The sequence below is a fragment of the Alligator mississippiensis genome, chromosome 10, assembly GCF_030867095.1.
Source record: "Alligator mississippiensis isolate rAllMis1 chromosome 10, rAllMis1, whole genome shotgun sequence".
In the NCBI taxonomy this organism is placed as follows: domain Eukaryota; kingdom Metazoa; phylum Chordata; order Crocodylia; family Alligatoridae; genus Alligator; species Alligator mississippiensis.
In genome coordinates, this window is record NC_081833.1 from 75,156,595 (window position 1) to 75,182,728 (window position 26,134).

At 58.3% G+C, this 26,134-nt stretch overlaps 2 protein-coding genes across 3 annotated transcripts; both read right to left on the reverse strand.

Annotated features, from left to right (window-relative positions):
* Positions 1 to 5,528: 5,528 nt before the first annotated feature.
* Positions 5,529 to 8,762, reverse strand: CIDEC (cell death inducing DFFA like effector c). 2 transcript variants are annotated; one of them, XM_014607872.3, is made up of 6 exons: positions 8,725 to 8,762; positions 7,319 to 7,396; positions 6,954 to 7,095; positions 6,725 to 6,874; positions 6,332 to 6,516; positions 5,529 to 6,046 (listed from the first exon to the last, which is right to left on the reverse strand). In XM_014607872.3, exons 2-6 carry the CDS (start codon positions 7,369 to 7,371, stop codon positions 5,866 to 5,868), a joined length of 711 nt encoding a protein of 236 aa, XP_014463358.2. In that variant the 5' UTR covers positions 7,372 to 7,396; positions 8,725 to 8,762; the 3' UTR covers positions 5,529 to 5,865. The 2 variants fall into 2 exon arrangements, with proteins under 2 accessions (XP_014463358.2, XP_019346703.2); XM_019491158.2 differs by lacking the exon at positions 8,725 to 8,762 and adding an exon at positions 8,004 to 8,261.
* A 12,876-nt stretch (positions 8,763 to 21,638) lies between these two features.
* LOC102557999 (thyrotropin-releasing hormone receptor) lies at positions 21,639 to 25,956 on the reverse strand. Its single transcript, XM_006259803.3, has 3 exons — positions 25,573 to 25,956; positions 24,366 to 24,783; positions 21,639 to 22,791 (listed from the first exon to the last, which is right to left on the reverse strand). The coding sequence occupies exons 1-3, from the start codon at positions 25,947 to 25,949 to the stop codon at positions 22,372 to 22,374; spliced, it is 1,215 nt and encodes a 404-aa protein (XP_006259865.2). The 5' UTR covers positions 25,950 to 25,956; the 3' UTR covers positions 21,639 to 22,371.
* Between the last annotated feature and the right edge of the window lie 178 nt (positions 25,957 to 26,134).

Genomic DNA, 26,134 nt, shown 5'->3' on the forward strand with positions numbered 1-26,134 from the left:
GGCAGCCAGCCTGGTGGGGACTCACCGTGCAAGGGATTGCTGTTATTCCAGCCCTTAGCATAAGGATGAGTGCATTGCTAGGGTCTGTCTGATCCAAACTTCAGTCCCTGGTAGGTTTGAGACGAGCCCAGTGTTTAGGTGGGTCTGTTGCACCTGTTCAAAGCCTACGTGTCGCTGTGTTCCTGCTGGGCTGTTAATGCAAGGAGGATTGTAAGGGGGTCCTAGCCGTCTCACCCCCATGTGTGACATGGTGTGACGAAGGTCAAGGCCACAAAGCGCTGCTTGTCAGGTACTCACATGGGAAGAGAGCGCAGTGCACCGAGTTGCCCAAGCACAATGCGTGCCTTTGCATGGCACAGTAGGGCTCTCCAAGGATCTGCCCGTCATGCTCCCCTAGGTCTCTCTGAGGCCAGGTCTCCCGACCCCTGTATTTATTCTTGGGTGCCCCCATCTTGTGCAATCTTAACTCCCTCTGTGTCGAGATGTTCATCTCGACTTGTTTCACTTGCAAAGTGTGCCCACCTGCACTTCGGTTCATGTGATCTCCGGTTCACGAGTGAGTTTTTAACCTGCTACGTTCACCCTCCAGCTTTTCGGCTGCTCTTTTCACGTTCCTTTCAGTGCCTTTTTGCTCATGAGTGCATATTTTCCCTTTCTTTTCGGATCATCCAGTGATCACCAGGCCCCTTTCTCCCCCTTGTCAACAGCGTAGCTGCCTATAATTTAGCGTAACTATGGCCTAGCACCATCCAAACCACTCCATGCCCCTTAAGAGCTTGTCCAAGAGGTATGAACAGGCAACCGAGGCAGAGCCCAGGTTTCTACAACAGCCCACGAGCAAAAATGACAGCTGCCTTGGGCCTCTTCTTTTGCAAGGCATGGAGCTGGGAAGTTGTGTGTGCAACCACTGGGATTGTGCATCCATCCAGCATACAGGTGTTGGCAAGCACAGAGGTATTAAAACGCAGTCTCAGGCGTTGTGTCTGCAGGGGAATTGCATCTGTCTCTGTGTGGGTGGGAGCACGTGTGCAAAAATAGAGGCCGAGGTGCAGGCAGACTCATCCCTCAAAGCTCATGGCCTGTTGATGCTTGTTCTTTTGCTGGAGTTTGTCACCAGGACCAAAGTCCCCCTGTATCAGCAACTGTCCCTGCCAGCAGATAATGGCCAGGGTGATGCATAGTGGGGGTCCCAAGGGCACACCCTCACCAGGGTGCAGGACTGATCATGCACCCCTCCGGGCATCGGCAATTCTTTAAGGTTTTGGGCACCCCACACCCCTGCCACCAAAAATGCCCCCTGTTCGGTGCAATCAAAGCAGCTGATTGCAGCCCCTCCAGACTTTGCTGCTTGCTTCCTGCAGGGATGGAGAGGAGAGGAGAGGAGAGGAGAGGAGAGGAGAGGAGAGGAGAGGAGCCTGCGTTGTAACCTTCCCAGGCATTTGATGGCTGGAGTGGCATCAAAGACAGTGAGCAAAAGCTTGTGGGGTGGTGGGTTTGCTAGCGGGACGATGGGCAGATTGGGATGGGAAGGAGCTGTGCAGAGAAGGTACGGCTTTTCCAGCTTAAGGGCTCCCTTCTCCGCCTTCCTCATTCCTCATCACACCAAACTGCTTGGCCCTTTGGGGTGGGGCAAGGTTTGGCTCTGGGTGCGTGAGTTCATTGCAAGCTTTCTTTCCTGGGCTCAGCTCTGGCTCCAGCACTGAGCTCTCGTGCATTGCTTACCATGCAAATCCCTCCACAAGAGGCAAGGGTGCTGCCCTACACCCCGGCAGGGTTACCCCAATCTTCTGGTTCCCGGAGGGCTTTGCCGGGCAAGTTGCAAAGCTGCAGCCAGCGTGCAGCTACCCTGGAGCAGGAGAGTGGGTCAGACAGGGGCTCCCTCGTCGACTAAGTATGGGTATGGTGTCTCTATGAACCTAGCAGCCTTGTCAGGACGTGCTCAACGCTGGGTCATCGCAGTAAGACCTAGTGCCCGAGCCCTGGGCAGGCCTCTTGTAGCTCTGGAGGCATCGTGGGATGAGCGGCACTGTACAGCTCCAAGCACGCTGGGGCCCTAAAGCATCCTGGAAATGCTGTGGGACCCTTGCTGCGCCTATGCTAGAACCAGCAAAGCATCCCGGGAGGATGCTGGGGAGGTAGTCAGGGCCAAATGGAGACAGAGAGAGAGCATAAGCAGTAAAGACAATCCACTGTCTGTCTCTCTCATAGGGCCTGGACAGATGTACAAGTCCACCATCAGATGGGGATGAGACTTACTGCTCAGGAGCTGATGTGGTGTAGCCGCTGCATGCCTGCTTCTATCCCACGGTAAGGGAAGCGATGCAGCCACGATCCTCCGTGGAGCGGAAGGGAGTGCATTTACTAAGACCCCGCTCCTTTAAAGCAGCCTTGTTCCTGATGCATGTCCACACACACAGGTGTGGAGGTTGCTCCTGGCTCAAACATGTGCTGGTCTGGGCCACATTACAGGCTGGGGCTGCAGCTTCGAGTCCGGCAGTAACAGCCCCTGCCATGGCTCCCTAAGAAGCCTCGTGCCCGCGGCTGTCCGCAAGCCCGTGCGGCTGCTCTGAGTCACCCGCCAGCTCCTTCGATGCAGCCCGGCGGAGCTGCAGAGGAGCCAGGAACATGCTTGCGTGCATCTGGCGGGGGCCGACGTGCCAATTCATCTTGGCAGTCGGCCTCTTCGGGGGCTGAGACAATCAGACTCGGCAGATCAATGCAATGGTGTTCAAGCCCCTCCGGGGCCGATTCCCCCAGCTCACCCATCCTGTCTTGTTTTTGATCCTCCTGTTTTCAGGCTCCGACAGGAGCAGTTTTGCTGCAGGGTGTGAGAAGGAGCTAGCCCAGGTGGGTCTGCTGGCACGGGCAGGGGGTAAAGCACTACAAAGGCAGGGTGCTCCAAGGAAGCATGCTTACACTGCTGGCTTGATGCCCTGGTTGTGCTTGTGGGGGGCTGCACCCTAGAGCTGCTGCTTAAGAGCACATTGTGGAGACCAGGCCTCCAAAATCCACCCCCAGGCTGCAGCGCTGCCCCACCTGTTCCTGCCAGGTTCGAGGTGAGTGATGCGCTGTTGCCCTGCCCCCATGTATCCCCTCCACCAAGACTCCAAATTTACTCCCTAATACAAAGCCGGTCCATGCCTGGGTGCTGCTACGTGGCAGGAGAGTTGGCTTGCCTTGGGCCGAAGTAACCTAATAGGGTGCATACGTGCCAGGAGGTTACCCCGGGATAAAGGTATTTCTCGTTTCCCCACAGTGCCCTTGGATCCAGCAGCAGCTTGCCCTAGCTTCAGGTTATGGCTGGGTCAGTGTATTGCCCCCCCGACACACCAACCCCAGCCCTTAATTTCCATCCCCCGCGGCGCACTGCAATCCATCAGTGCAGCATCCTCCTCCATCATCCGTAGCTAGTGCTGGACACCCGCCGTGACTCAGAGCAGCTGCCTCTTAAGAGATGCAGCAGCATCCATTTACCGACAAGGATCCAGGAAAGCGCCTGGCCAGCAGCTCTTAAGCTCAGCCCCTAATGCAGACAGCGCCGGGAGCCCCTGCTGCTTGGCCTTTGTATCCTTACACTCCTTCCTCCACGGCTCCCTGTGCAGAGGGCTTGAATAGGTCTGCAGCTTTTTGATCCTCAGCTCTGACTGCTGAAAACAAGCCTGTTAACGTGGTTGCAACAGGTAGGTATTGCCCAGTAATGAGCTCTCCTGCTGCTCCCCGTGGAGGTGGCTCTGATATGGTTTCCTGCTCCGGCTGACTTCATGATCCCAAGATCCTGCTGGAGGGCAGCCCAGCTGAGGGGATGGTAGGGCAGGAGGGGGCTTGCCCAGCTGCCCCGAGTGCCGGGTCAGCACCGTAGCTGGATGCGGGGGCAGCGAGCTGAGCACAGATGCCCTCTGGTACTAATATGAGCAGCTCTCAGGGTCAGTGGAAGAGCTGGGGTGAGGAGCTGCAGAGTAAGGTTGTACTCTGCTTTCCAAAGGGAGACTTTTGGCTCCAAAGTAGAGAGAGAGGCACTCCTGGCCTTGACAGCAGGTGGGAAGCAGCCCCGGGCAGGCAGAGGGCAAGAGGTACCCGGCTCTCCCCACAGATGGAAGGGGTGGCATTCAGGCTTCTGCATTATAGTCAACTCCTAGAGCAGCTGCTGCTGCTTCCCACACAGAGGATTGCATGACAAGTGCTCGTGCCTCTTGCAGTGATGGGACCAAACCGGTGGAGGCTGACCCCTACGTGGGAGCTGTGATAACCTGACCCCCCACCTGCCAGCTCATTGAAAAGGAAAGTTGGAAGGGATGTTAGGGGGTCACATCTAGTCCAACCCTCTGCTCCAAGTAGGACCAGCCCCAACTACATCATCCCAGCCAAGGCTTTGTCTAACCCTTCAAGGACAGATATTTCACCACCTCTCTGGATAGCCTGCCCTCCTCAAGTGCACGTTTTTCCTAATACCCAGCCTAAACTTCCCTTGCTGCAACTGGATGCCATTGCTCCTTGCTTTGTCATCACTAAAGCCAGTCCAGCTCCATCCTCTGCAATGCCCCTGCAGGGAGTTGAAGGCTGCTATTCAATCCCCTCTATCTTCTCTTCTGCAGGCTAAATAAGCACAGGTCCCCCAGCCCCCCACTTTCATTGCTGAGGCTCTCTCCCAGGAAAGCATCTTAAACTTGTTACTGAGTCCCCTGACAGCTGCTTTAGTAGCCAGAGGCACTTGGATCCAGCTGGGTTAGGTGCAGAGGTAAGTAATGCAGGGCTCCCCTGTCCCTGCAGCAGTAATGCAGTTCAGGCCCCTGGCCTTTGCTTCAAGCAGAGCAAATAAAAGGGTATTGAGACCCTTCTCCAGGGGAGCACGGTGCAGAGCTGAGGGAGCTCTGACAGGAGCTAAACCAGGCTCCCCCCCTTTCCCTTGTGTCCCCAATTTCTACCTAAGATCTCTTACAGGAGCCCATGATGAGGTTGGTAACTGAAGAGACACAGTGCCGAGAGATAAGTCCTGACAGGACGTGCAGTTCAAGAAGGGGTGGGGAATGTAATCATCCATCCCAAGCATCACCATCTGTGCACTGCAGGGCACATGATGGTTATGAAGCAGACATTAGCTCCCAATTGCATCTGACTTGCAAGGTAAAAACTAAGCTATTAGTTGTAAGCTGTTCCCTAGATGCACTCAGTACTCCCCTTTTATGTGGATTACCTTTGTGGCTGGTTTACTGCACTATTCTGCCTGAAGCCTAATTGCACCTGTAGCTGGATTACTAGTTAAGGCATGAGGAGCTTGTTAATTGGCCAGGCAAATCCTGCCCTTCCACCCACCTCAAGCAACTAGAGGTAGTCTCCCCTCCCAGGCATTCCCCTCCAGGCTGGGGCTAGGTGCTTCCTCCTGCAGCCCTGCTTTAGCAGCCAGTCCTCAAACCCTGGTGCATGTATGCCCAAAAGTATCACACCTCTACAGAATGGAGGAAGGAGCCCAGGACTCAGGCCTGCTAGGATGCAGCAATGCAAATGTGACTAATACAGCAGCAGGCACCAGCTTACAGAGACAAGCTTTAATTAAGTTACATAATAAATATATTTACACATAGCACAAGACACCAGTGACCAAGCTCCATGGGATGAGGCCAGCTCGCTGCCCCACTCCAGGTCAGTGAACAGCCACCAACAGCTGCAGGGTATACAAGGAGGTGCTCTGGGCTTATAGCATGCATTGTAGTCGGTCACCCACCCCCAGACCCCAGCCAACCCTGCCTACCCCCCAAAAGCCAGGGCAGGACCCAGATCTCCCACTCTCTGCCTCCTGCACCCAGCAGAAGCAGCAATGGGAAGGATGCGACTATCAGAGTCCAGGATATCATTGGAGCAGGATCCTCCTCACTGCAGCATCTTCCTGGTGGGGAGGGGTAGAAGCTGCTGCTTGAGGAAGCCCCCTTCTCTCTCCTCTTTCTCCTTCTGCTCCTCCGTGGCATCCAGAAGCTGCTGCACGTAGCAGGAGCTGCCGAGGAGCACGTGGCCTGTGGCTTGCATGGTGAAGAGAGTCCAGCGCAGGGCTTCCCTGGGGACAGAGCAGGCAAGCTGTCAGCACATAGACCAGCCAGGGCATGGCGGCCTTCCAACCAGCTAAGAGCATCCTTCCTGGAGCCTATGCCATCCTGAGCCTAGGGGTGCCAAGCTGCCCCTGCCTATGCCACCATGGGCTTTGCAGGGGGATTTGGAGCTGTGCAAAGGCAGTGTTAGCCCACAGCCCTCTAAGAGAAGCAGGCTGGTAGGAAAGACCCCCACCATGAGTGGAGGTAGGGTCCTCCCCACCCAGAACAACCACCCCCACCCCTAAACTCACTTCATCAAACGCTTAGCCCCGTAGCAGTGCAGGTCATAGGACATGCTGTATGTGCCATACAGTGTGGCCTTGACATTGAGGCAGCCCAGGTCCTGGGGGCTGGTCTTGTAGAGGTCGAAGGTGACACAGGCCACATCGATGCGCCGCCGGGGTTTACGGGACAGGAGCAACTGGTAGCCAGGGGTCTGCAAGGGGCAGTGCCTGGGTTAAAAAGCAGGATCCATGCTCTTGGGGAGCAATCCCCATCCCACACCATGCAGGCGCACAGGTTGGTCTCCAAGCTGGATGGCTGCAGTCCTAGGGGGCAGGGGGAGCCCAGCCCAGGGCACCATAGCCAGTAGGAGGTAGGGAAAAGTACCCGGTGCTTGCCAGAGCTGCTACTCCCATGCTCACCTTGGCTGAGGCCCAGGTCTGCCCCTTGCCTAGGGCCATGAGCACAGTGCCATCCTCCAGGGTCTGGAAAAACTCCTCCGTCTCCACCATCGTGCCATCCTCATCCAGCACCACTGCGACAGTGCCCACCAGCAGCAGGGTGCTCTGGATCTGTGGGGCCATGCAGCAGGTGAGGCGACACAAGATATATCCCCCTAACTCTGCCCATACCCCCCAGCCCTGCACCCACCTTGCCAAGCAGGTCGGCCAGGCTCTCGGCCATGATGCCCTTGCGGAGGCTGCGGTCCCAGTTGCAGACACGGAAGGGCCGAGCCCGGGGGGCCGGGCTGGACAAGAGCTGCTGGGTCATGGAGGCGCTGGCGGAGACGCACCTGGGGGACAGCAGACAGTCAAGGAGGGGCTGCTGTGCTCCCCTGGGAGAGCCGCTGCCTCCACCCCTGGCCCTGCAAGGAGCTAGGATCAGGGCTTAGCACTGGGTATGGACCCATCCCCATGGGGGGAGGGACGGGAGGGGGGACACCACCCACACCCCCAGCCTGGGATCCGGAGGAGGCGCATGACAGTGTTCCCCTGGGCTGGAGCCAAGACACCCACTTGGAGATAGAGCTGGGGGACAGCAGGCCCAGGGACTTCTTGGCGTAGTCCATCTCGGGGGCAATCAGCACGCTCCGTCTGCAGAGAAGATGATGTCAGCGGAGAGGATGAGGTCAGCCCAGAGGGTGGGGGATCCTATGACATCACCCCCCACAAAAGTCCAGCATTCAGCACCCCCTATAGGGTTGCCAACCCTCCAGGATTGCCCTGGAGTCACCAGGAAACTGCCTAGAGTCACCCAGGAGATAACGGATAGGGCATTCATTCAAATTATTAAGCATTGTATCTAATTTATATAGTAGTCCAGTGGGTTTTTAAAAATGTAGTAGTCATGAACATTTGCCTTCCCAATCAGTCATTTGTGTCCTTACATCAGGAGATAAACAAAAAAAAAAAAACAAACACCCAGAATAGATTCAGAGTCAGCAACACTAGCCCCCTACCCCAGGCAGGGAGCAGACACATGCCTCCAAGTGCCTTCTTCAGCCACCCTGTGCTCCCCGGATCCACTGCACCAAGGAGCACACACCAAGGAGGCATCCCCCAGTGCCACACTGCAAGCAGCTCCTGGTCTCCACCACCCTGCCCTGCTCCCCTCCAGCACATCTTCTCCCCACCCCAGCCAAACCCCATGGCTGCCTGGGCTCAGCCCACCCCAGGAAGGGGCTCTGGGCACAGTACTCACCACTTGCCCCACACCAGCTGCAGCACACACAGAGCAGCTCAGAGCTGGCCACGTCCCTGCCCTGCCAGGGTTTAAGAGCAGGGGCTGAGCCCCGCCCTATCTGGTGTAAAGGGCAGGGATGGGCTGCGGTGACAACGTCTGCCTCTTGTGCAAGGAGGCACGTGGGAGCCGTGTCAGCAACACAGAGCAAAGGTCAGCAGCACTCCCCGCCCATCGTGTGTTCACTCCAACCCCTTGGAGGGGGCAGGAGTCTGGATGCATTGCAGCATTGCCCTCTACCCCCCCTTACTCCCCCAGACACCCTGCACCCAGCTGGCACCACTGCCAGCTTCACCCCTGCCCTCCCAGGGTGGGCAGCTGCTCTGTGGGCTCCTGGTGTCTGCTCAGAGCCACCCTTACAGCAAGTCCAGCTCCCCCTGGGACAGAGAGAGCTGACTTATCCCCCCCTGGTCCCACTTTTTCTTCCCAGGGTATTGCAGAGCCCCACTGCCCCTCCAGCCCAGCTCTCCAGGAAGCTACTCCAATCCCATCCTTGTCACCTCCACCCCCAGACCAGGTCTTAAGGCTCAACCTGGCAGAGTCCCAGCTCCTTTTCTTGCATCCCCCTGAACCCTGTGCCTTGCCCCTAACCCAGAGCATAGGTGGTCCTACTGGAAATGACTACTCAATACTTACCCCCCTTTGCAGTGACCACAACCCTTCCAGTATAAGCTTTACTCACCCAGATCAAATGCCTCCAACACCTCCCTACAGCTTGTCACTGCTGCCCACTCCCCCAGCTTTTATCCTGCCCCAACCAAGCCCCTCCCCTGCCCCTAGCATTAGCCAATCTGCCCCAGGCAGCCGGGTTGGGGAGGGAGGAGCTGAGCACCTGGGAGGAGGGCATCTCCCCCTACCTGCTCCACAGTGCCTCCTGCTGGGCATGACACGGCCCGGTGCAATTTGGCAACCCCCAAATCCTGCCCACATGCCAGCCCCATAGGCTTGAGGTGCTGCAGCCAGGCAGGGCCCTAGCCCACTGCCTCCGCTCCACCTCCAGGCACCCCTTGCCCCAGCCTGGTCTGGGTCAGAGCGGCTGCATGGCTCTGGGTTAGGCAAGCGGAGTACACCAGTGCTTGGGGGGGCTTCTCCTGGGACCTGGGTCCCCTGCACGCCTGTGCTGCTCCCTCCCTGCCTGAGATGCATGCAGCGAGGGCAGCCTCGTGGCCCGGCTGTGCCCTCCCTGGGAGTGAGAGGTGCTGCCCCAGAGGCTGCATTAATACAGAACGGGGCTTGGAGCTGCCCCTGCATCTTCCAGGATCCCAAGTAAGAGACCAGCACCCACCAGGACAAGGTCACGGGCTATGCTTTATAAATGCAAAGGATGTTTTTTCCCTGTTCATCCCCATAACGGAGCTTTCCCCTGCAGCGGGAGCTAGTGAGGACTGAGCTGTGTGGGCAGAGGGTCTAGATGGGTACTTAACAATGCATCCTTCATCATCCCCCATCATGTGGCAGCTTCCCTGGGCAGAGCCGCTTGCTTTCAGGGGTGACGAATAAAGGGGGAAAGATTTCCAGCCCCCACACTGCTATTCAGCTGGAGCGGATGGATGAGAGCAGGACGAACCAGACCCGGGGAGTGGGTCCCAGGTGGGGCGTGGGTGGGGTTGGCAGGATGGGCCAGCTGTCCAGTGCAGCTCTGCCCACTGAATGCCCTGGTTTTCCCGTGCGTGCTGGGGGAGCTAAGCAGGTCTAGGCTGGACTGGAGACCGGCTTCCAAACTGAAGCCTTCCCAGAGCAAGCTTGGCAGAGAGGAGAGCCTAGGAAGCAATGCTGGACTGGGCAGAGGGAGGGGAGTAAGAGCAAGGGGGATGATTGCAGCATCCCTGCCATGCAGCTACCCTTGCCCTACTGTCACTGGGGATGTCTGAGCCATGCTGCTCTGCTTCAGCTTTTGCTTGCAAAGGAGACGGGCCTGGCCTAGCCCTTGGTGGGGCAGAGACAGCCTCGCGGACAGCCACAGGCACTCCATGTCTCGGCAGAAGGAGCATCAGGGGTGGCTCACGGACAGACGGCTCGGGGGTCTGGGCTGGGGCTGCTCCAGGAGATGCCAGGGCACCTGGGCTCTGCAAAAGGGCAGTGTGGGGGTCCCGCCCTGTGGGTATGCAGTGACTTTGTGCTGCTCACAACGCAGCCCCCGGGGCAGGTGCCTGGCCCCAAAAGCACAGATCTGTACTGGACCGAGGGCTCCTGTGGGGTTTGTCTGGTGTATCTGGGGTCTGTGGTGTTACAAAAGCCTGTGTCTGAAATCCACTGGGTGCTGCCGGCACCCGGTCAGTGCCTGCCCCAGGCAGGGGCCATGTCCTCGTTAGCTGTAACCAGCACCAGGCAGGTGGAAAGGCTGCTAATGAGGTCACCTGAGTGAGGCAATCAGTTGGGGCCAGGTTGTCTGCTCAGGGCTGGGATATGAGGCATGGAAAAGCTCTGCCTGGGAGGGAACGAACAAGGAACGGGTTTTAAAAGTATGTGAGGAGCAGCTTCCCTGAGCTGTGCAATGGGGTTTAGACAGGAGATAGGCGGCAATAGGTCCAGCCCAGGTCAAATCTGCCCGAGTTGGAGCAATGGGGAAAGGCAATCCTCGAGTGATTCTGGGGAGTGGCAGGAGAAGGAGCTGTTGGCTCCTGACTTGTGCCCAGAGCAGTGAGGAAACTGAGGCAGGGGATATGCATGCCACTTGCCAGCTTTGCTGCTTCCTTGGTGCTTTGTCAGCTGCATGCATGGGGTCTGGAGCCCTGTAGAAACACCAGCTTGGGCATGTGATTCATTCTCCAGCTCATGCCCTTAATGAGATTAGGAGGTGCCCACCTATGAGTAGATCTGCAGATCTCCAGGCTTGCTGGAGCAGTTTGGGGGTTGGGAGGGCAGTGCTAGTGTCAGACCCTGGGGGTTCAGGTGCAGAATATGAAATGAACGGGATCAGCTGCTTCTGAGGCCAAGCCAGGCCCTAAGCCCATCACTGCAGCACCCACTGCTCCCTTGCCCAGAGGGTGCCCCTCTCCAGGTCGGGTGGATGGCAAGGACCCTTTCCAGGCAGGCTCCTGGGGCTGGCCTGGGCCTTCTGGAGCCAGCTGTGCAACATCTGGCAGAGCCAGCAGCTGGAATGGGCTTTCATTCACCACCTAGGCCCATCTGAAGTGTGGCATCCCCTTTTCTTGCTACCTGCTTTCTGCAGACTCTCGTGTTAAAGGACCCTGGGTGCCCATCTGAGCACAGCCCTCCTCAAAGGTCCCTCTGCTGCGGTTCCCTGGTCCTGGCCACCAACAGGTGAGTATGGAAGGTGATGGCCTGGGTGTGTTTGGAGTCTGGGGCACCATACCAGGCTCCGATTTAACCAGGGCAATAGGGCTGCGATAATCGGTGCGCCTTGCTGAAACACCCCTTGGAGGAGAGGGGAATGACAGAGGACATGGTTCATGGGACGCCCGTGCCTGCTACAGGGCCGGGAAGTCCGGGTGAGGGTGATCCCCTGCCCTCCATTAATGCTGACTTTGTGAAGGAACATCTTGAGAAGCTGGATACCTTCAAGTCAGCCGGCCCTGACAATCTTCACCCCAGGGTACTCAAGGAGCTGGCGAGCATCATAGCCCAGCCTCTAGCGCGGATCTTTGAAAACTCTTGGCGCTCTGGTGTAGTGCCCGAAGACTGGAAGAAGGCCAACGTGGTGCCTATCTTCAAGAAAGGGAGGAAAGTGGATCCGGCTAACTATAGGCCCATCAGCCTGACTTCTATCCCGGGGAAGATCTTAGAAAAGTTTATTAAGGAGGCCATCCTTAATGGACTGGCCGACGCCAACATCTTAAGGGATAGCCAGCACGGGTTTGTTGTGTGTAGGTCTTGTTTGACCAATCTCATTTCCTTCTACGACCAGGTGACCTATCACCTGGACAAGGGAGATGAGATTGATGTCATATATCTTGACTTCAAAAAAGCCTTCGATCTGGTGTCCCATGATCGTCTCTTGGAGAAACTGGCCAGTTGTCGCCTTGGGTCCTCCACGATCCACTGGCTGGAAAATTGGCTCCAGGGTCGGACCCAGAGGGTAGTCATTGATGGAAGTCACTCATCGTGGTGTCCTGTGACCAGCGGGGTCCCCCAGGGCTCTGTCCTTGGACCCATATTGTTCAACATCTTCATCAATGATGTGGACACTGGAGTCAGAAGCGGACTGGCCAAGTTCACCGATGACACCAAACTTTGGGGCAAAGCATCCACACCAGAAGACAGGCGGGTGATCCAGGCTGACCTGGACAGGCTCAGCAAGTGGGCGGACAAGAATCTGATGGTGTTCAACGCCGATAAATGCAAGGTTCTCCACCTTGGGGAAAAAAAACCTGCAGCATCCTTATAGGCTCGGCAGTGGCTAGCACTATGGAAGAAAGAGACTTGGGGGTCATCACTGACCACAAGATAAACATGAGCCTGCAGTGCGATGCTGCGGCTAGTAAATCGACCAAAACGCTGGCTTGCATCCATAGATGCTTCTCAAGCAAATCCCGGGACGTCATTCTCCCCCTGTACTCGGCCTTAGTGAGGCCGCAGCTGGAGTACTGCGTCCAGTTTTGGGCTCCGCAATTCAAAAAGGATGTGGAGAAGCTTGAGAGAGTCCAGAGAAGAGCCATGCGCATGATCAGGGGTCAGGGAAGCAGACCCTACGATGACAGGCTGAGAGCCCTGGGGCTCTTTAGCCTGGAAAAGCGCAGGCTCAGGGGTGATCTGATGGCCACCTACAAGTTTATCAGGGGTGACCACCAGTATCTAGGGGAACGTTTGTTCACCAGAGCGCCCCAAGGGATGACGAGGACGAATGGTCACAAACTACTACAAGATCGTTTCAGGCTGGACAAAAGGAAGAATTTCTTTACTGTCCGAGCCCCCAAGGTCTGGAACAGCCTGCCACCGGAGGTTGTTCAAGCGCCTTCATTGAACACCTTCAAGATGAAACTGGATGCTTATCTTGCTGGGATCCTATGAACCCAGCTGACGTCCTGCCCTTTGGGCGGGGGGCTGGACTCGATGATCTTCCGAGGTCCCTTCCAGCCCTAATGTCTATGAAATCTATGAAATCATTCCAGCCTCTCCTGGGGTCTGGCACGGTCCAAAGGGTTGGGATGACCTCTTGCTTCATGCAATTGCTTCCCAGGGCCTTGACTCAGCCCCTGGGCACAGGGGGCTGTATAGAGAGGGGTGAAGGTTGCACTGACAGGGGTGCAAACTGGTGTCTCTTTAAAGGAGCTCTGAGCAGAGGCTGCTGGAAGGAGGGCAGGCTCCCTGAGTTTGGCAACTGGCTGGGCACTTGAAGGGTTTGAGCCCAACAAAGGGACCAGGACTCGGACCCAGCTTCCACGCCAGCAGGAGCAAAGGGTGTGTGGGCTGGAGAAATCCTTGCAGTACGGAGGGGCTTGCTCAGCATGGGAGGAGGGGTCCGGGTCACTGTGCAGTAGGGAGAGGCTTGCAAACAGGTCTGGTTCCAGTGGAGCAGAGCCACTGGGCGTGTGTAGACAAAACGGGGGCCCAAAATTGAAGCAGTGGGTTTTAAAAAACACCGCTTCAGTTTAGGGCTGATTTAAACCTCCGTGTCGTGCTGGAGCTGGGATGGAGGAGCTCCTGGCTCTGTGTTGGCGCAGGGTCTCTCTGCACTGCGCTCTTACGCTGGGCTGGGGAAGCGGACCTGCTGGCCTGGACAAGCTGCAGCCGAGGGGCTTGCTCTGAGCACTTTACCCCCTTGAAAAGCTGGGGGATGCCCAGCCTGCAGGCACTTGCGCTCTATCCAAGGCACGTGCCCTGCCTTGTACCATCCATCTGCCTTGCACCATCCATGCAGGTGTCTCCAGCTTTGTTGGGGGCTGCTGCAGACTGGGGGCAAGGGAGGCCCTCCCTCAGAGACTTCATCAATTTGCAGTTGAAATGCCAAGAAGCATCAGGTGACATCTTGCTCGGGTGCTCAGCCCCTGGGGTTCCCTATGTCTATTGGTGGCAGCTGGGCCAGACGGGCCCTGACAGGCCGGCTGCAGGGGGCATTGGCCACCGGCCACCAAGTGACACCGAACAGCCAAGCGTGCACCGCTTTACTCCATGTGGGTGTGAGCTGTAGAAGGGTGGAGGGAGCCCGGGGTGCAAGCGGAGCAAGATGTGGGGCTGATTTTAGTCCTCTAGTTCCTGCCAACTGCCCTGGAGAGCCATGCCCTGGCAGCCCCATGAGTGGACGTGTGAGCTCCAGGTGGGGCTGGCTGGAGCAGGGGCACTGTGCCCTGAGCAGAGATGGGCGTTGTATTGCATGAATAGTTTTGCTGGGAAAGGGACTCATTTCCCTTCCGCTTCTCCCCTATGACTAAAACTTGAATTTAGGGTTAGTGGCTAACTTTTGGCTGGAAAATGGGGGGGTCTTGCTGGTGCTTCCTCAACTATCTGGCCTCTTTGCTTCCAAAGGACCTTTTTCTTCTTCCATTCAAAACGTGACCATTCAAAACTTTCCATTCAAAAAAGGAAAGCAGCTAATACCCTCCATGCAAGCAAACATTTTATTCCAGTTTGAACAAAATGCTTCAGATTGGGGGTTGCAATTCAGCAAAACAACCCTGAATAGTTTCCATTTCAGGGTCAAAGTGTCACTTCGACCCCGCCTGGGTCTACCTCTGACATCTGCCCCCCAGATCTGAAATAGCAAAGATTTTGGTCTCTGTGCTGCAGTTCCCAGGTTGCAGGGCTGAGTCTCCCGTGGGCACCTGTCTGTTCACAGTGGTTTCTGTCTCTCGTGGGTCATGACAGTAGCCTGCCTTGAGGCTTCCCCCCCCCCAGCTCCCGGTGGCAATGTTTCCCAGGTTGGCCTGGGACTGTGTGAAGCCAGCTGTCAGCGGAGGTGCCAACACTGCTCCTAGCTCGCATGCCTGCCTGTCAGCTGCCTGCCCAACCATTGCCCAAGCTCGGCTGTTTCGGGAAGGGTCTTCCGAGGGCTGCCCTGATGCAACCAGGCTTTGGCACAGGGCGGTGTGATGCAGAGCAGGCTGCTGGCTGGTTGCACCTCCCTAGCTGCCTGGCAGGGGCTGGGTACCCCCAGATCCTCTGCCCTCACTTTTGCATGCTCCAATGTGAAGATCCCAGGAGAACTGTGCAAGGTTTTCCCCCTTCCCCCAGTATGAAGGGGAGAGTAGGAGCAGGGTCTGGGAAGGTCCCAAGGCCAACGGCAGTGATCAGAGTTTGCAAAGAGTGCCAGCAGCTTGGTCATATCCCTCTACCCTTCCCTCAGCCTGCTCTTCCTGGCTGTGCACCCCTGAGCCTCCAGAAGGATGCTCCCTGATGGAAGATGCAGTTACTGGGGGGAGCTGTGGGTGAGGGATGTCACGGTGGCAGGATGCCCTGAAGTATGGGGGAGCCCGGAGCAATTGGGGCCTCTGTTCTCCACCCCCCTGATCCTGCTTGCTTCCCCTTCCTCAGTCTGGAGATTAGCAGCAGCTTTGCCTACCAGGCTGGATGCACTGGGGGCAAAGGGGGCTCAGCTGTGGGGGGGATGTGGACTACATTGTGAATGAGCAGAGGTCTACCTACACACACAAGTGCTTTGCCCCAAATGCAGGATGGGTTAAATTCACCGACTCCCAGAGCCCTGCTGTCTCCAGGGTCCAGAGCAGCTCCTGCCTTTATTGCAAGGACCCCTGCTATTCCCCGTGCCCATGCCACAAGTGCCAGGCGTGCAGTCCCCACAGATCTGGGGTTTCAAAGAAACAGCAGCCCTGGCTCTGAGCAGGACTCCTTGCCGAGCTCTGGCCCTGACCAGATGGTCCATCTCTCTGCAGCCCCCAGGGCCTGGGGATCCTGCCTCATCCTGGGGGCATCTGCTCTCAGGGAAGTTGGGGCTTGCATGGCAAAACTTGGCTTCTGTCCACTTAGTAGAGCAGGGACCTTGTGGGCAGCTCTGCATGCACCATGCCCGGGTGTTGGGGAGGAGCATGGGTGGGGTGTGACCTCCATGCTGGCCCAGGGCCTGTCTCCTTGCAGCTCACCTGGCTGGGGAACACATGAGGTCCCCTCCCTACCGCATCTCGGCAGCAGGCTGCTCACGCCAGCAGTGATTAGCCTGCACTGCAGCTTTCCACGGACTGTCACATCAGCTTAAGCTGGGTCTCCATGATGTTAATTGCTGCCCACAGCTTCCAGTGCTTCCCACTCAGTCCTCTGCCATGGGAGGAAGGAGGTGGAGAGCCCTGAATGGAGTGAGAGGGATGGGGTCAGGCTCCCAGGTGTGTCCCTTAGCCCCGGATGTCTGGGCTGAGATGGGACAGGTAGGGGCTGGAGGTTGCAGATCGGTGCAAAGAGGGAAATAAAGTGGGAAGGGGGAAGGAACAGCGGATGGTGGACAGGATGACAGGGAGGGGAGCAGGGAGAACAGGCGCTCCTCTATGCTGAGGCTGGGGCCTGCTTTTGCAAAACTCTGGAGTCAGGCCCCAAAGTGCGGGGGTCTCCACATCTGGGGGGATCTCCTTAGCGCGGCCTCCAGGCTGGGCAGATCCATTCCCGCCGCAAGTTGCATTGAGCATCTCTCTCTCCAAATTACCTGCTTGCAGTGGCTGGGGCTGGAGACGAGCAGCAGGAGGTGGGGGGTGGGACCCTGCCTGGTTCCCCAAGCAGATGGGGGCTGGGCTGCGGAGTAGCGCTGCTGGAAGCTGCGCCTTCCCCACGCTCCGCGGTAATTGCGGCTCAGCTAATTGCACCTTCTAGCGTGTACCAGGAAATTCCCAGAACTGGCAGCATCTCCCGGAGCAACCCGTTTGTGCCAGGAGCCTTGACACAGGCAGGTCCTGGAGCCACGTGGCTTCCCAGGCTGGGTAGGGAGAGCCTGTGGAGGTCCCAGGCAGGGGTAGCATCACATCCAGGGTGCTTTCTGCCCCTAGGAGCCAGCTGCTTCCTTCCTAATATCCCACAGGCTGCAGATCCTCCTCCCCTGCTTCAAGCATCTCCCCACCTCTCTCTTGCTGCTGAAGGATCCTCCTGTGACAGATGCCCTCAGCCACGCTTGGCCCTGCCACTGATTTCTCACATGAATCTGGGCACGTCCCTTGGCACAGAGCACAGGGGAGAGGGCAAGGCTATCCAGTTTCGTGGTGCTGTCTGCTTTGCACCGTGTAAATCAGGCTCTGGAGAGCACTTGAAGCCCTTGACTGAACTGCCACGGCTTGATTGGAAGCAAGCACGTCGCCCGCTCTCGAAGCCCCACAAGCCAGGCTGTTGCTACGCAATTAGCAGCCGTGGGCATGGCCGGGCCGTGTGGGTCTGCAGGGCAGGCCCCTTGCAAGAACAGAAATGCAGTGGGGTGGGGTTGGGGGGGATGAGACAGAGCGGCTGTCTCACTAGCCTGGTCTGTGCAGGGTCCCTTGGGAAGCCTCCTGCCAGGCAAAAAATCCTCTGCATTCCAGAGGAGCTAGGGAGGCTAAAAGCCTAGTCTGGACCAGAGATCTGTCCATTGACCCAAAAATGGCCCTGAATACAGTGGCTGGGGTGGGAGGGAGACTATATGGCAGGTCCAGGATGATAGGGGATGGGGCAGGCTCCCCCGGGCTTCCACGTGTGCTGCTGAGATGGGCACAGGCCAGGCCTGAGCGTGCAGGATAGGGGGCAGGAGCCGGCCCCACATGAGCCCAGGGAATAGCACTGCAGCTGGCTGCAGCTCTCTGTGCCCTGCCCATCCTGAGGCAGCGATCCCTGCTCAGATGCACGTGCTCATAGTGGTTTCTGAAAGCCCATCCAAGGGGATGGCAAGCCACCTTTTTTAATGAGGTTATGGGGCTGGCTGCCAAGGTGACTGCAAACCAAACAGACAAACCTAAAGCCTGGCGCTCGAGGGAAGTGACCCTAGACTGGGGGCATTCGAAACTGGGTCCCCGGCGGAGATGTCCAGGAGCAGGCCCCCCGGGCATGGGCTCTGGTCCGAGGCCGGGCACTGTCCAGCACAGCGATGGACACTCTTTGCCAGGCCAGGTTGCAGCCGGCAGGAGACCTGCAGGGAGGGCGCAGCCTTGTTGCAGGGCCGATGTGTCCAGGGGAAGGTACTTGGCTTCCAGAAGTGTACGGGCATGGCCAATTAGCGCTCCCTCTCGAGTACGGAAATGAGGCCAACCTACTCTGTTCTGATTGTGTTAATTAAATAAAACTTCCGCACGTGGAGCTGGCCTTTCTGGGCTCTCCTGGATCCCTGTGAAACCTCAGCTGTGCGTTGGTGAGAGCAGCATGGCTCCTCTCTCAGGCTTGCCCACACTGCCACCTGACCCTGGCAATGAGGGAGGAGGCAGAAGTGCCTTTGCTCCCACCACCTCCTCGGGAAGGCCCAGCATCGTGGAGCAAAGAGCCAGAGCCCCTTCTTCTCTGGGGTAGCTGGAGGTCACACCTGCCCCTGGAAGCTGTGCTCCATGTGACCTGGGCAAGTAACTCAGCCTCCTTAAGCCTCAGTTTCCCTTTCTGTAAAATGGGCTGATATCCTGTAGGAGACCTGGGGCATTCCCTCCCTCCCTGGGGGTGGCTTTGGCCACCTCCCCTATCCAAGAGACTGGGCTTGGCATTTCCTGCAGCCTCCCACGTTAGGCTAGAGTCAGCCCCTGCTATGTAGGCAGCTCCTGGCCTGGTAAACATTCAATGCCACGTCTTGCAGCTCTGCTAATGGAGCAGCTTAATGAAGGTGTTGGAGTCATCAGCTGGACCCTCCTGGCAGCTAGCAGGCTTACAGCTAATTAGGAACCTAATTAGGGGAGATTGGAAGCAGGCAGAGGCTGAGTGGCAAGGACAGGAGGTCCTGAGCAGGCTCCAGGCTGGTCTCTGAGCTATGGAGAGGACGGGACGGGCACCCTGCGCCCCTGCTCTGAGCTCCCAGGTCGGTGTCGAACCGTGGCTGGGGAAAGGGGCTCTGAATGTCCAGCCGGACCCCCTGGGGGTGCTGATTTATCCCCCTTGAGAGCCCACCACTGCTGGGACCCCTCAAAACCCTGGGCATCCTCCATGGGGCTGAACTGCTACAAGCAGGGCTTGGAGGGAACCTGATGCTTGTTCCAGCCTCCCTGGCATAGGGGACCAGGGACACAGCTTTGATGCTTGCCAGCCTCTCCAGGTGCCAGGTCCATCTCGCCCTCATCCTTCCTTTGCCCAGCTATAGTCCACTGCTGCTCCCGGCTGGAGGGCAGCGGTGCTCTGCTGTGTGTCCTAGGCCCCGCGTGGCAGAAAAGTAAGGGAGATTCTCCTTGTGCCCCTGTGGTCTGGGAGGAAGAGGCTGTGATTTGTGCGCTCACTGCTGTCAGGATGCTCAGGGCAGACAAGGCAGCTGGGTAGAGACGAGTTTGACATCTGGGGCGGGTGCAGGGGTTCGGTATCAGGGCCCTGCTCTTTGCTAGACAATCCTAGGACTCGCATAGTGAGAGTCAGGCTCGCCCGCCAGGTTTGCTGAGCTGGGAGCTGCTCAGGCAGTGGGGAGAGCTGTGGTGCCCGCAGCCGTGCCATGCTTCTCGTGCTCTCTCAGGGCTAGGCTTGCAGGGTCTGCTGCACGGCTGCAAAGATCTCTGGCTTTGTGCACCTTGTCCAGGAGGTTGCAGTGACAGGGAAGAGGCAAATCAAGGGGTGGGGGAATACGTTTTTTTACTAGGGGGTGAATCCAGCAGCCTGGGGAGGCTGGTGTGGGAGCGTCCCACCTGCTGCTGCTAGCTGGCAAGGGGATGCTGTAAACCAGGAGCGTTCTCACCCCTGTTGCACGAGAGGACGGGTCTGATGCCACGGGGCTACAATTCTTGGAGACATAAGAACAGCCAATGCTTGGTCCTGCTAAAATAAGCTCCTGCATCTGCAATGAGCCTGTTGGAGCAGGACAAGGGACCCTCTCTAGCATGTAGTTATGGGATAACCCACCCCAGGGAGATGTGAGTATGGAGCAGATACCCCTCCCTGTCCTCTGCTGCGTGCAGCATACATCCGTGCTGCTGGGCCCTGGGGGCTCTCGCTGCATAGGCCATGCCCGATGCTCGCTGAGCACGCAGCCTCTTGCAGCTATGGCTTTCTTGGGCTTTCTTGGGCTCCGCCTAAAATAAAGGGCTGGCTCTTCTATGAAGAGACCCCACCCTGGTCTGTGGAAACCTCTGGGTCTCGGGCATTTCCTCTGCTTGGAAGGAACAGCCTGGACCAGCCCCTTTCTCTGCAGCACCGGAGCAAGAAGCTGTCCATGTCTGGAAGCACCTATGGATGCTGCAGGGTTAAACATGAGGGTTGGAAGGGAGGTCACATCTAGTCCAACCTCTGCTCAAAGAAAAACCAGCTACATCATCCCAGCCAGGGTTTTGTCTAGCTGGGTTTTAAAAATCTCCAAGGATGGTGATTGCACTACCTCTCTGGGTAACTTGTTCCAGTGCTTCACCACCCTCCTAGTAAGAGAGTTTTTCCTAATATCCAACCTCAGCTTCCCTTGCTGCAGCTGGAGCCCATTGCTCCTTGTCCTGTATCTGCCCCCACTGAGACCAGCCCAGCTCCATCCTCTTTGCAACCCCCCCCCCCACAGGGCTGCTATCAGATCCCCCCTCGGTCTTCTCTTCTGCAGACTAAATAAGCCCAGTGCCCTCAGCCTCTCATCACCAGCCATGTGCCCAACGCAGGACCTGAGCAAAATCACAGGTCCAGATTGTCCCCGCTGGACCTGCATCCCGAATACACCACGGCGACATGCAGCAAGTGCCCGAGTGAAATGTTTATTGCAGCAGAACGTAACAAGTCCGTGACAACGCGAGGCCAGACCTCTCACCTCCCAGGAATAGGGCTGAAACCCCAGGGGCCAAATGCCCTCCAGGGGCCAAATGCCCTCCAGGGTTCCCCCCTCCGGGCGTTCAAGCTCCAATATCGCTTGCTCAATGCACGTCCCACCTGGCTGCCTTGCATCTGCATGCTTGCCAGCAAACCTGGGTAGTTAGGTACCTGAAAGACAAGCAGCCACACAGGATCGACCACCCCTCCGTCATCTCCCTGCTCCTCAGACAGCTGTGTCCTGAGCAAACAGCCGGCAAGGGGAGACCCTGAGGATGTCCTCCTGGTAGCTGAGCAACAAGCTGGAGAGAAACAGAGGTACCAAGAGACACGTGCGCAGCAGTGATGCTGGCACCGGCCAGTCCTGCCTCTCAGATCCTTCTCCAGTCTATCTCCATTGCAGCCGGTTCATCAGCTTCCTGCTCTGCCTGGCACTGGGGTCACAAGGATGGGTTTTGTTCTTCCTCACACCCCCAGAGCTGCCTTGGGCTGCAGAGGGGACCCAGGGCGCTGTTGCTGTGCCCAGAAAAGCGGGCACCTGTGCACTCAAAGCGAAGACACGTTTGACCTGGGTTTCCTGATTTGCAAGGAATTAAAAAGTTGGAATTGTGTTTTTCCTCCAAAAAATGGAGGGAGGTGGGAAAGGATGTGGAAATATCCTGTGAAACCAACTCCCAGCCTCGCCTTGGTGCTTTGCTCTACTCTGGCTTGGACTCTCCTGGCACCTTCTTTTAATTAAAAGCTGGTTTTAGATCCCCCCCCAAATCCTTTTGAAGTGACTCCTCCTTCGTCTCCTTTCTGAGCACTCTCAGCTGTACACAGAGGCAGGACTGGGATCCTTTTTCCTCCACGAAACCTGCTTGAAATTTGACTTTTAAAGAGGGAAGGAAAGGCTGGCACTTTCGTGGTGGGGGGGAAGAGGACTGCTTTCTTGCATACCACCGGTGTAAGAGTCTGTCCTGGGAGAGAGCCATGGCCTTTAATCTTCATGCTGATGTTTGCAAGCACTCAAGGAAACAATGGTTTCTATTTCTGGGTCTGTTCTTGCCCGGGCCCCGCTGCCACGCTGGAGCCAGGTGAAGGCAGAGCCAGGTGGGGGACGGAGCAGTGCATTGGATCCCCTTGGTTTGTGCCCGTCTGGCCCCTCTCTCCCACCCCTGCCTGGTCCAGGACAGCAAGAGACATCTGGTGCAGCAAGGGGCTGGCTTTCAAGCTTCCCGTGCCAAACTCAGCTGTCGGGGTTTCAGCCCGGCTCTAATGAGACGCATGTGCTGACGCTGGTAACCTAAGCAGGGAGCTGCCTTGGCACCACAGTGCCCTGGGGTTGTAGGGTAGGACCACCCTACAAGCTCTGCCCTAGCTCTGCCACCCAGACAGCACCATCTGAGCCCTCTCCGGGTCTGCCTCTGCCAATTCAGCAATGCCTGGTGCCAGAGCTTCACCTGTTACCACCTCCGTCTTGCAGATCTGGGCAGGATGCATCCGCGGGCTGGCAGGGCTCTGTAGCCAGCCCAGCAGCAGACTCAGGTTGGGAGACAGCAAGCTGGAAGAGAAGGGCAGGGGCTCTCCATCACACTGCACTGAAGTACGGCCCTTTCTGCGGGTCTCCCTGACCAGGGGGTGGCAGGGGTGGCTGCCGGGGGGCATCCACGGTGCCCTCCACCAAGGCCCGGCGGGGGTTGCCTCTCCCCAGGGGCTGGAGGTCCCTGCCCACGCTACAGCTGGCCGTGGCAGGGGGCAGGGCACGGCGGGATGGCTCCTCGCGGCCGCACTTGCACAGTGTGGCAAAGGCGGCCTGAAACTTGCGGGACATGAGGTTGTAGATGACGGGGTTGATGGCGCTGTTGGCGTAGACGCAGGCCCGGCAGAACAGGAGGAACCAGGGGTCCAGGTAGGGGCGTGCCATGAAGGAGTTCACCAGCACCAGCGTCCGGTAGGGCATCCACAGCAGGGCAAAGAGGACCACCACCACCGCCAGCATCTTGGTCACCTGCACGGGGCCGGGAGAGGCCTTGTCAAGCCAGCCAAGAAAGGTGGGCTCCCACCCCCCACCCAGGTAGCCCCCAGAAAGACCCACCCATCCAGCGCAAAAGCATCTGATGCCCTCTCCAGCTCAGCTCTGGCTGCAAGGACTTGAAGCTGAGCGTGTTGCATTAGCCTCGTGCCTCTTGGTACCCTCCCTGGGAGCCCTCCTGCCCTGCCTGGGGTGCAGAGAGGCCGTGCTGTATGGGCAAGGATGGTGATGCCTCTCCCAGCTGCCTCCCAGAGCCCCTCGTTGCTTACTGTGTCTGGAGGGAATCATCTCCTGCTGCCATGCTGCTAGCTTGCTGCACCCAGATGTGGCACATCTGGGTCTCGCCCAGGGGAAGGGATGCCCTGCAGGCATCCCGTGCAGGGTGCAAAAGGCTCAGGGTGGTGGAAAGGGAGCTGGCCCCACACGTGTCTGGGGTTGGCGCTGGGGCAATCCCAGAGCTGGTCCCACTTGGGCATCACCCCTAGGAAATCCTCCCAGGCCAGCTGCTGTGAGGGGGCTCAGCAGGGAAAAAGCCTGGGGGGGTCAAGTAGGCTTCTTATTCCTCCCACCCCTCCAAGGCTCGGCTGATCATAGACCCCAACTTCCCACCCATGCATATCCAGGGCTCCTGCTTTACCTCCCTGCAGACCCTAGCTTCCAGCAGGGAATAGCCCAGTGTATAATAGACCGAGACCCCCCAGCCAGGGCTGTGCCCCAGTGCTCCTGGCAGAGCCCAGCCGCCAGCTTCGAGGGCTGCCAGGTGCTGGCCTTTGACGCAGCGGCTGCGTGGTCGTGGTCCTATAGAGCTGCGGGGGAGGACTCTCCGGGCTCAGCCCGCTGAGATTGCCTCTATTGACAGTGGTAACAATGAGCCTGCGGCAGTGAATGAGGCCAGCTCTCCCCCGCCAACTCCATTAGGATGGCTGCGGAGGGGAGGGGAGGGGATGGCGGTGGCTGCAGCACAAAGGGTTGTGGGGAGCTTTGCTGCTGTGCAGGGGTGATGTGTGCAAGGCTGCAGACCCCTGGGGCGGGGTGCCACCCGGACAGGCCTGGCTCCGGTGTTGGAATCGAAAAGCTGAGACCACCCATGCACCTCTGTGCTGTCTCGAGGAGGGGTGCGGGAGCTCCTGACCCCCCCAGCCAGTGGCCGTGGGCACCGCTGGCTCCTGGGGGCAGATGCAATGGCACATCCCCTCTGTGTGCCAGGGGAGCTGAGCCCCCCAGCACTAAAGGGGGGCACGCTCAGCACCGAGCCTCTGGCTTGGAGCATTGTGGGCCAGATCCTTTGCATCCTGGTGGGTGCTGAGTGCCCAGCCTGAGCCCCTGGGAACCTGAGACCGTGTCTGCTCACGTCACACACCGGCCTCATAGTCTTGCACTGAGTCACCAGCGAGGAGCCCCTTACCTTGAGTCCTATTGCTTTTGGGATGGAGCATAGTGGATTTAGGCACCTAATAGGTGGAGTGGAGCCCACCCGCAGCCTGGCCCCCGGATTTCTGGGGTGGGGCAAAAAGGCAGTGACCCCGTGGGGTGGAGGAAAGGTTTCTTACCTGCTTTCGGGAGGAGAGGGCCCCCCTGGCCCGGCTGTGGCTGCTGGCCTGGCTGGCTCCCACGCCGTTCCTCTCCCTCCCACTCCTGTCCTTCCAGCGTTCGGTGGCACCGGTGGCCAGCGGGGAGACAGGGCCGATGAAGAGGACCTTCCCAATGAGCCCATAGAGCACGGTGGCCACGAGCAAGGGGGTGACGAAGAAGAGGGCGAAGTCCAGCAGGTAGATGGGCAGGTAGAGGTTGCGGGAGACCTTGTAGCCGCACTCCAGGTGCTGGCGCGGCCCCACGTTGATGTCGACCAGGAAGAACCAGAGCAGGCAGTAGATGGCCGTGCCGGCCCACACCAGGGCGGTGATGCGCTTGGCCCGTGACACCGTGCACATGGTCTGTGCCCGGATTGGGTGGCAGATGGCGATGTACCTGGGTGGGGAGGGCAGGGCCGTGAGCAAAGCAAAGCCCTGATCCTGCTGGCTGCTCTCACTGGGCATGACAGAGCCGTTGGGGTCTATGGAGACCTGTGCCCACCGGAGGGGCAGTGGGGGCTAGTGGTTATGACACCAGCCAGGACACCTTCCCAATACTGCCCCTGATTGACTGACTGCCTCTCTTCCCCTTCTCTCGGTAAGTCTCATTCAGACCTTTGGGGAAAGGGGTGGTTTCTCCCCATGCATTTGGGCAGCCCCTGAAGCCCAGACTGGGTGGCTTGAGAGCACTTACACCAGCATGAGCCTCAGTTTTCGGGCCCACCCAGATCCCCTTGCAGTGCCGGTGCTGCAGCATTCACACCCGATTCACCCACTAGATAAGGTGGGCAATGCCCACAGCAGAGAGCAGGAGGGCTTGATATGGGGAGGAGCGTGTGTGCACTAGCTCTGCACAGGCGTGTTTGTGCATGACCCCCCCCATGCACATCTCCAGAGTGGGGGATAACTAGCTCCCCAGCAGCAGGGTGTTGGCAGGAGCCCACCCCTGGCTTCCCGTTGTGTGGGTCAGGGTGTGTTGATGTCCTGGGAGCTGGGCTGAATGGCTGTTCCTGGAGGTTTTAAGAGCTTGTCTAGCATGGTCCAGATGCAGCCGCCCCTGACTGCAGCTTGCCAGCATTAGCTGGCTGACCAGCAGCTCCCAAGTGCCCGGGGTTGGCATCATAGAGCCAACTGCTCTGGCTGGGTCTGCAAGGGTCGCCACAAAGCAGCTGGCATCCGCTCCTACCTCTCGACGGTGAAGGCGGTGATGGAGCAGGAGGACACGTTGATGCCTAGATACTGGAAGTAGGTGATGCCGAGGCAGCCAGCATGCCCGTACACCCAGGTGCCTGCCAGGCTGTCGGAGATGTTGGGCAGCCCGGCAGCCACCAGCACCATCAGGTCGGCCACTGCCAGGCTCACCAGGTAGCAGTTGGTGGGCGTCTTCATGTCCCGGGTGATGAGCACCACCAGCACCACCATGACGTTGCCCACGATGCCGGCTCCGCAGATGAGCAGCACCAGGAAGACGGAGATGGCCTTGTACTCGAGCAAGGCCAGGCCGGTGTCGGCGCCCGCCAGCGAGATGTTGGTGGGGCTGTCAAGCCTGCTGCTGTTCTCCATCGTCACGGCCTGCTGGGAGCTTGCAGCCGCTTCGGCAGCTGCCAGGAGGGGCTGTGCTGGTTGCCTGTGCCCTGCTCCCCCCGGGTCCCGTGTGCAGGGGTGCCTCAGTGGTGCTGCAAGGAAAGGACCATGTCAGCGACCAGCCTGCCCGTGTTTGCGCTCCCGCAGGGAGCTGCCTCCTCTCT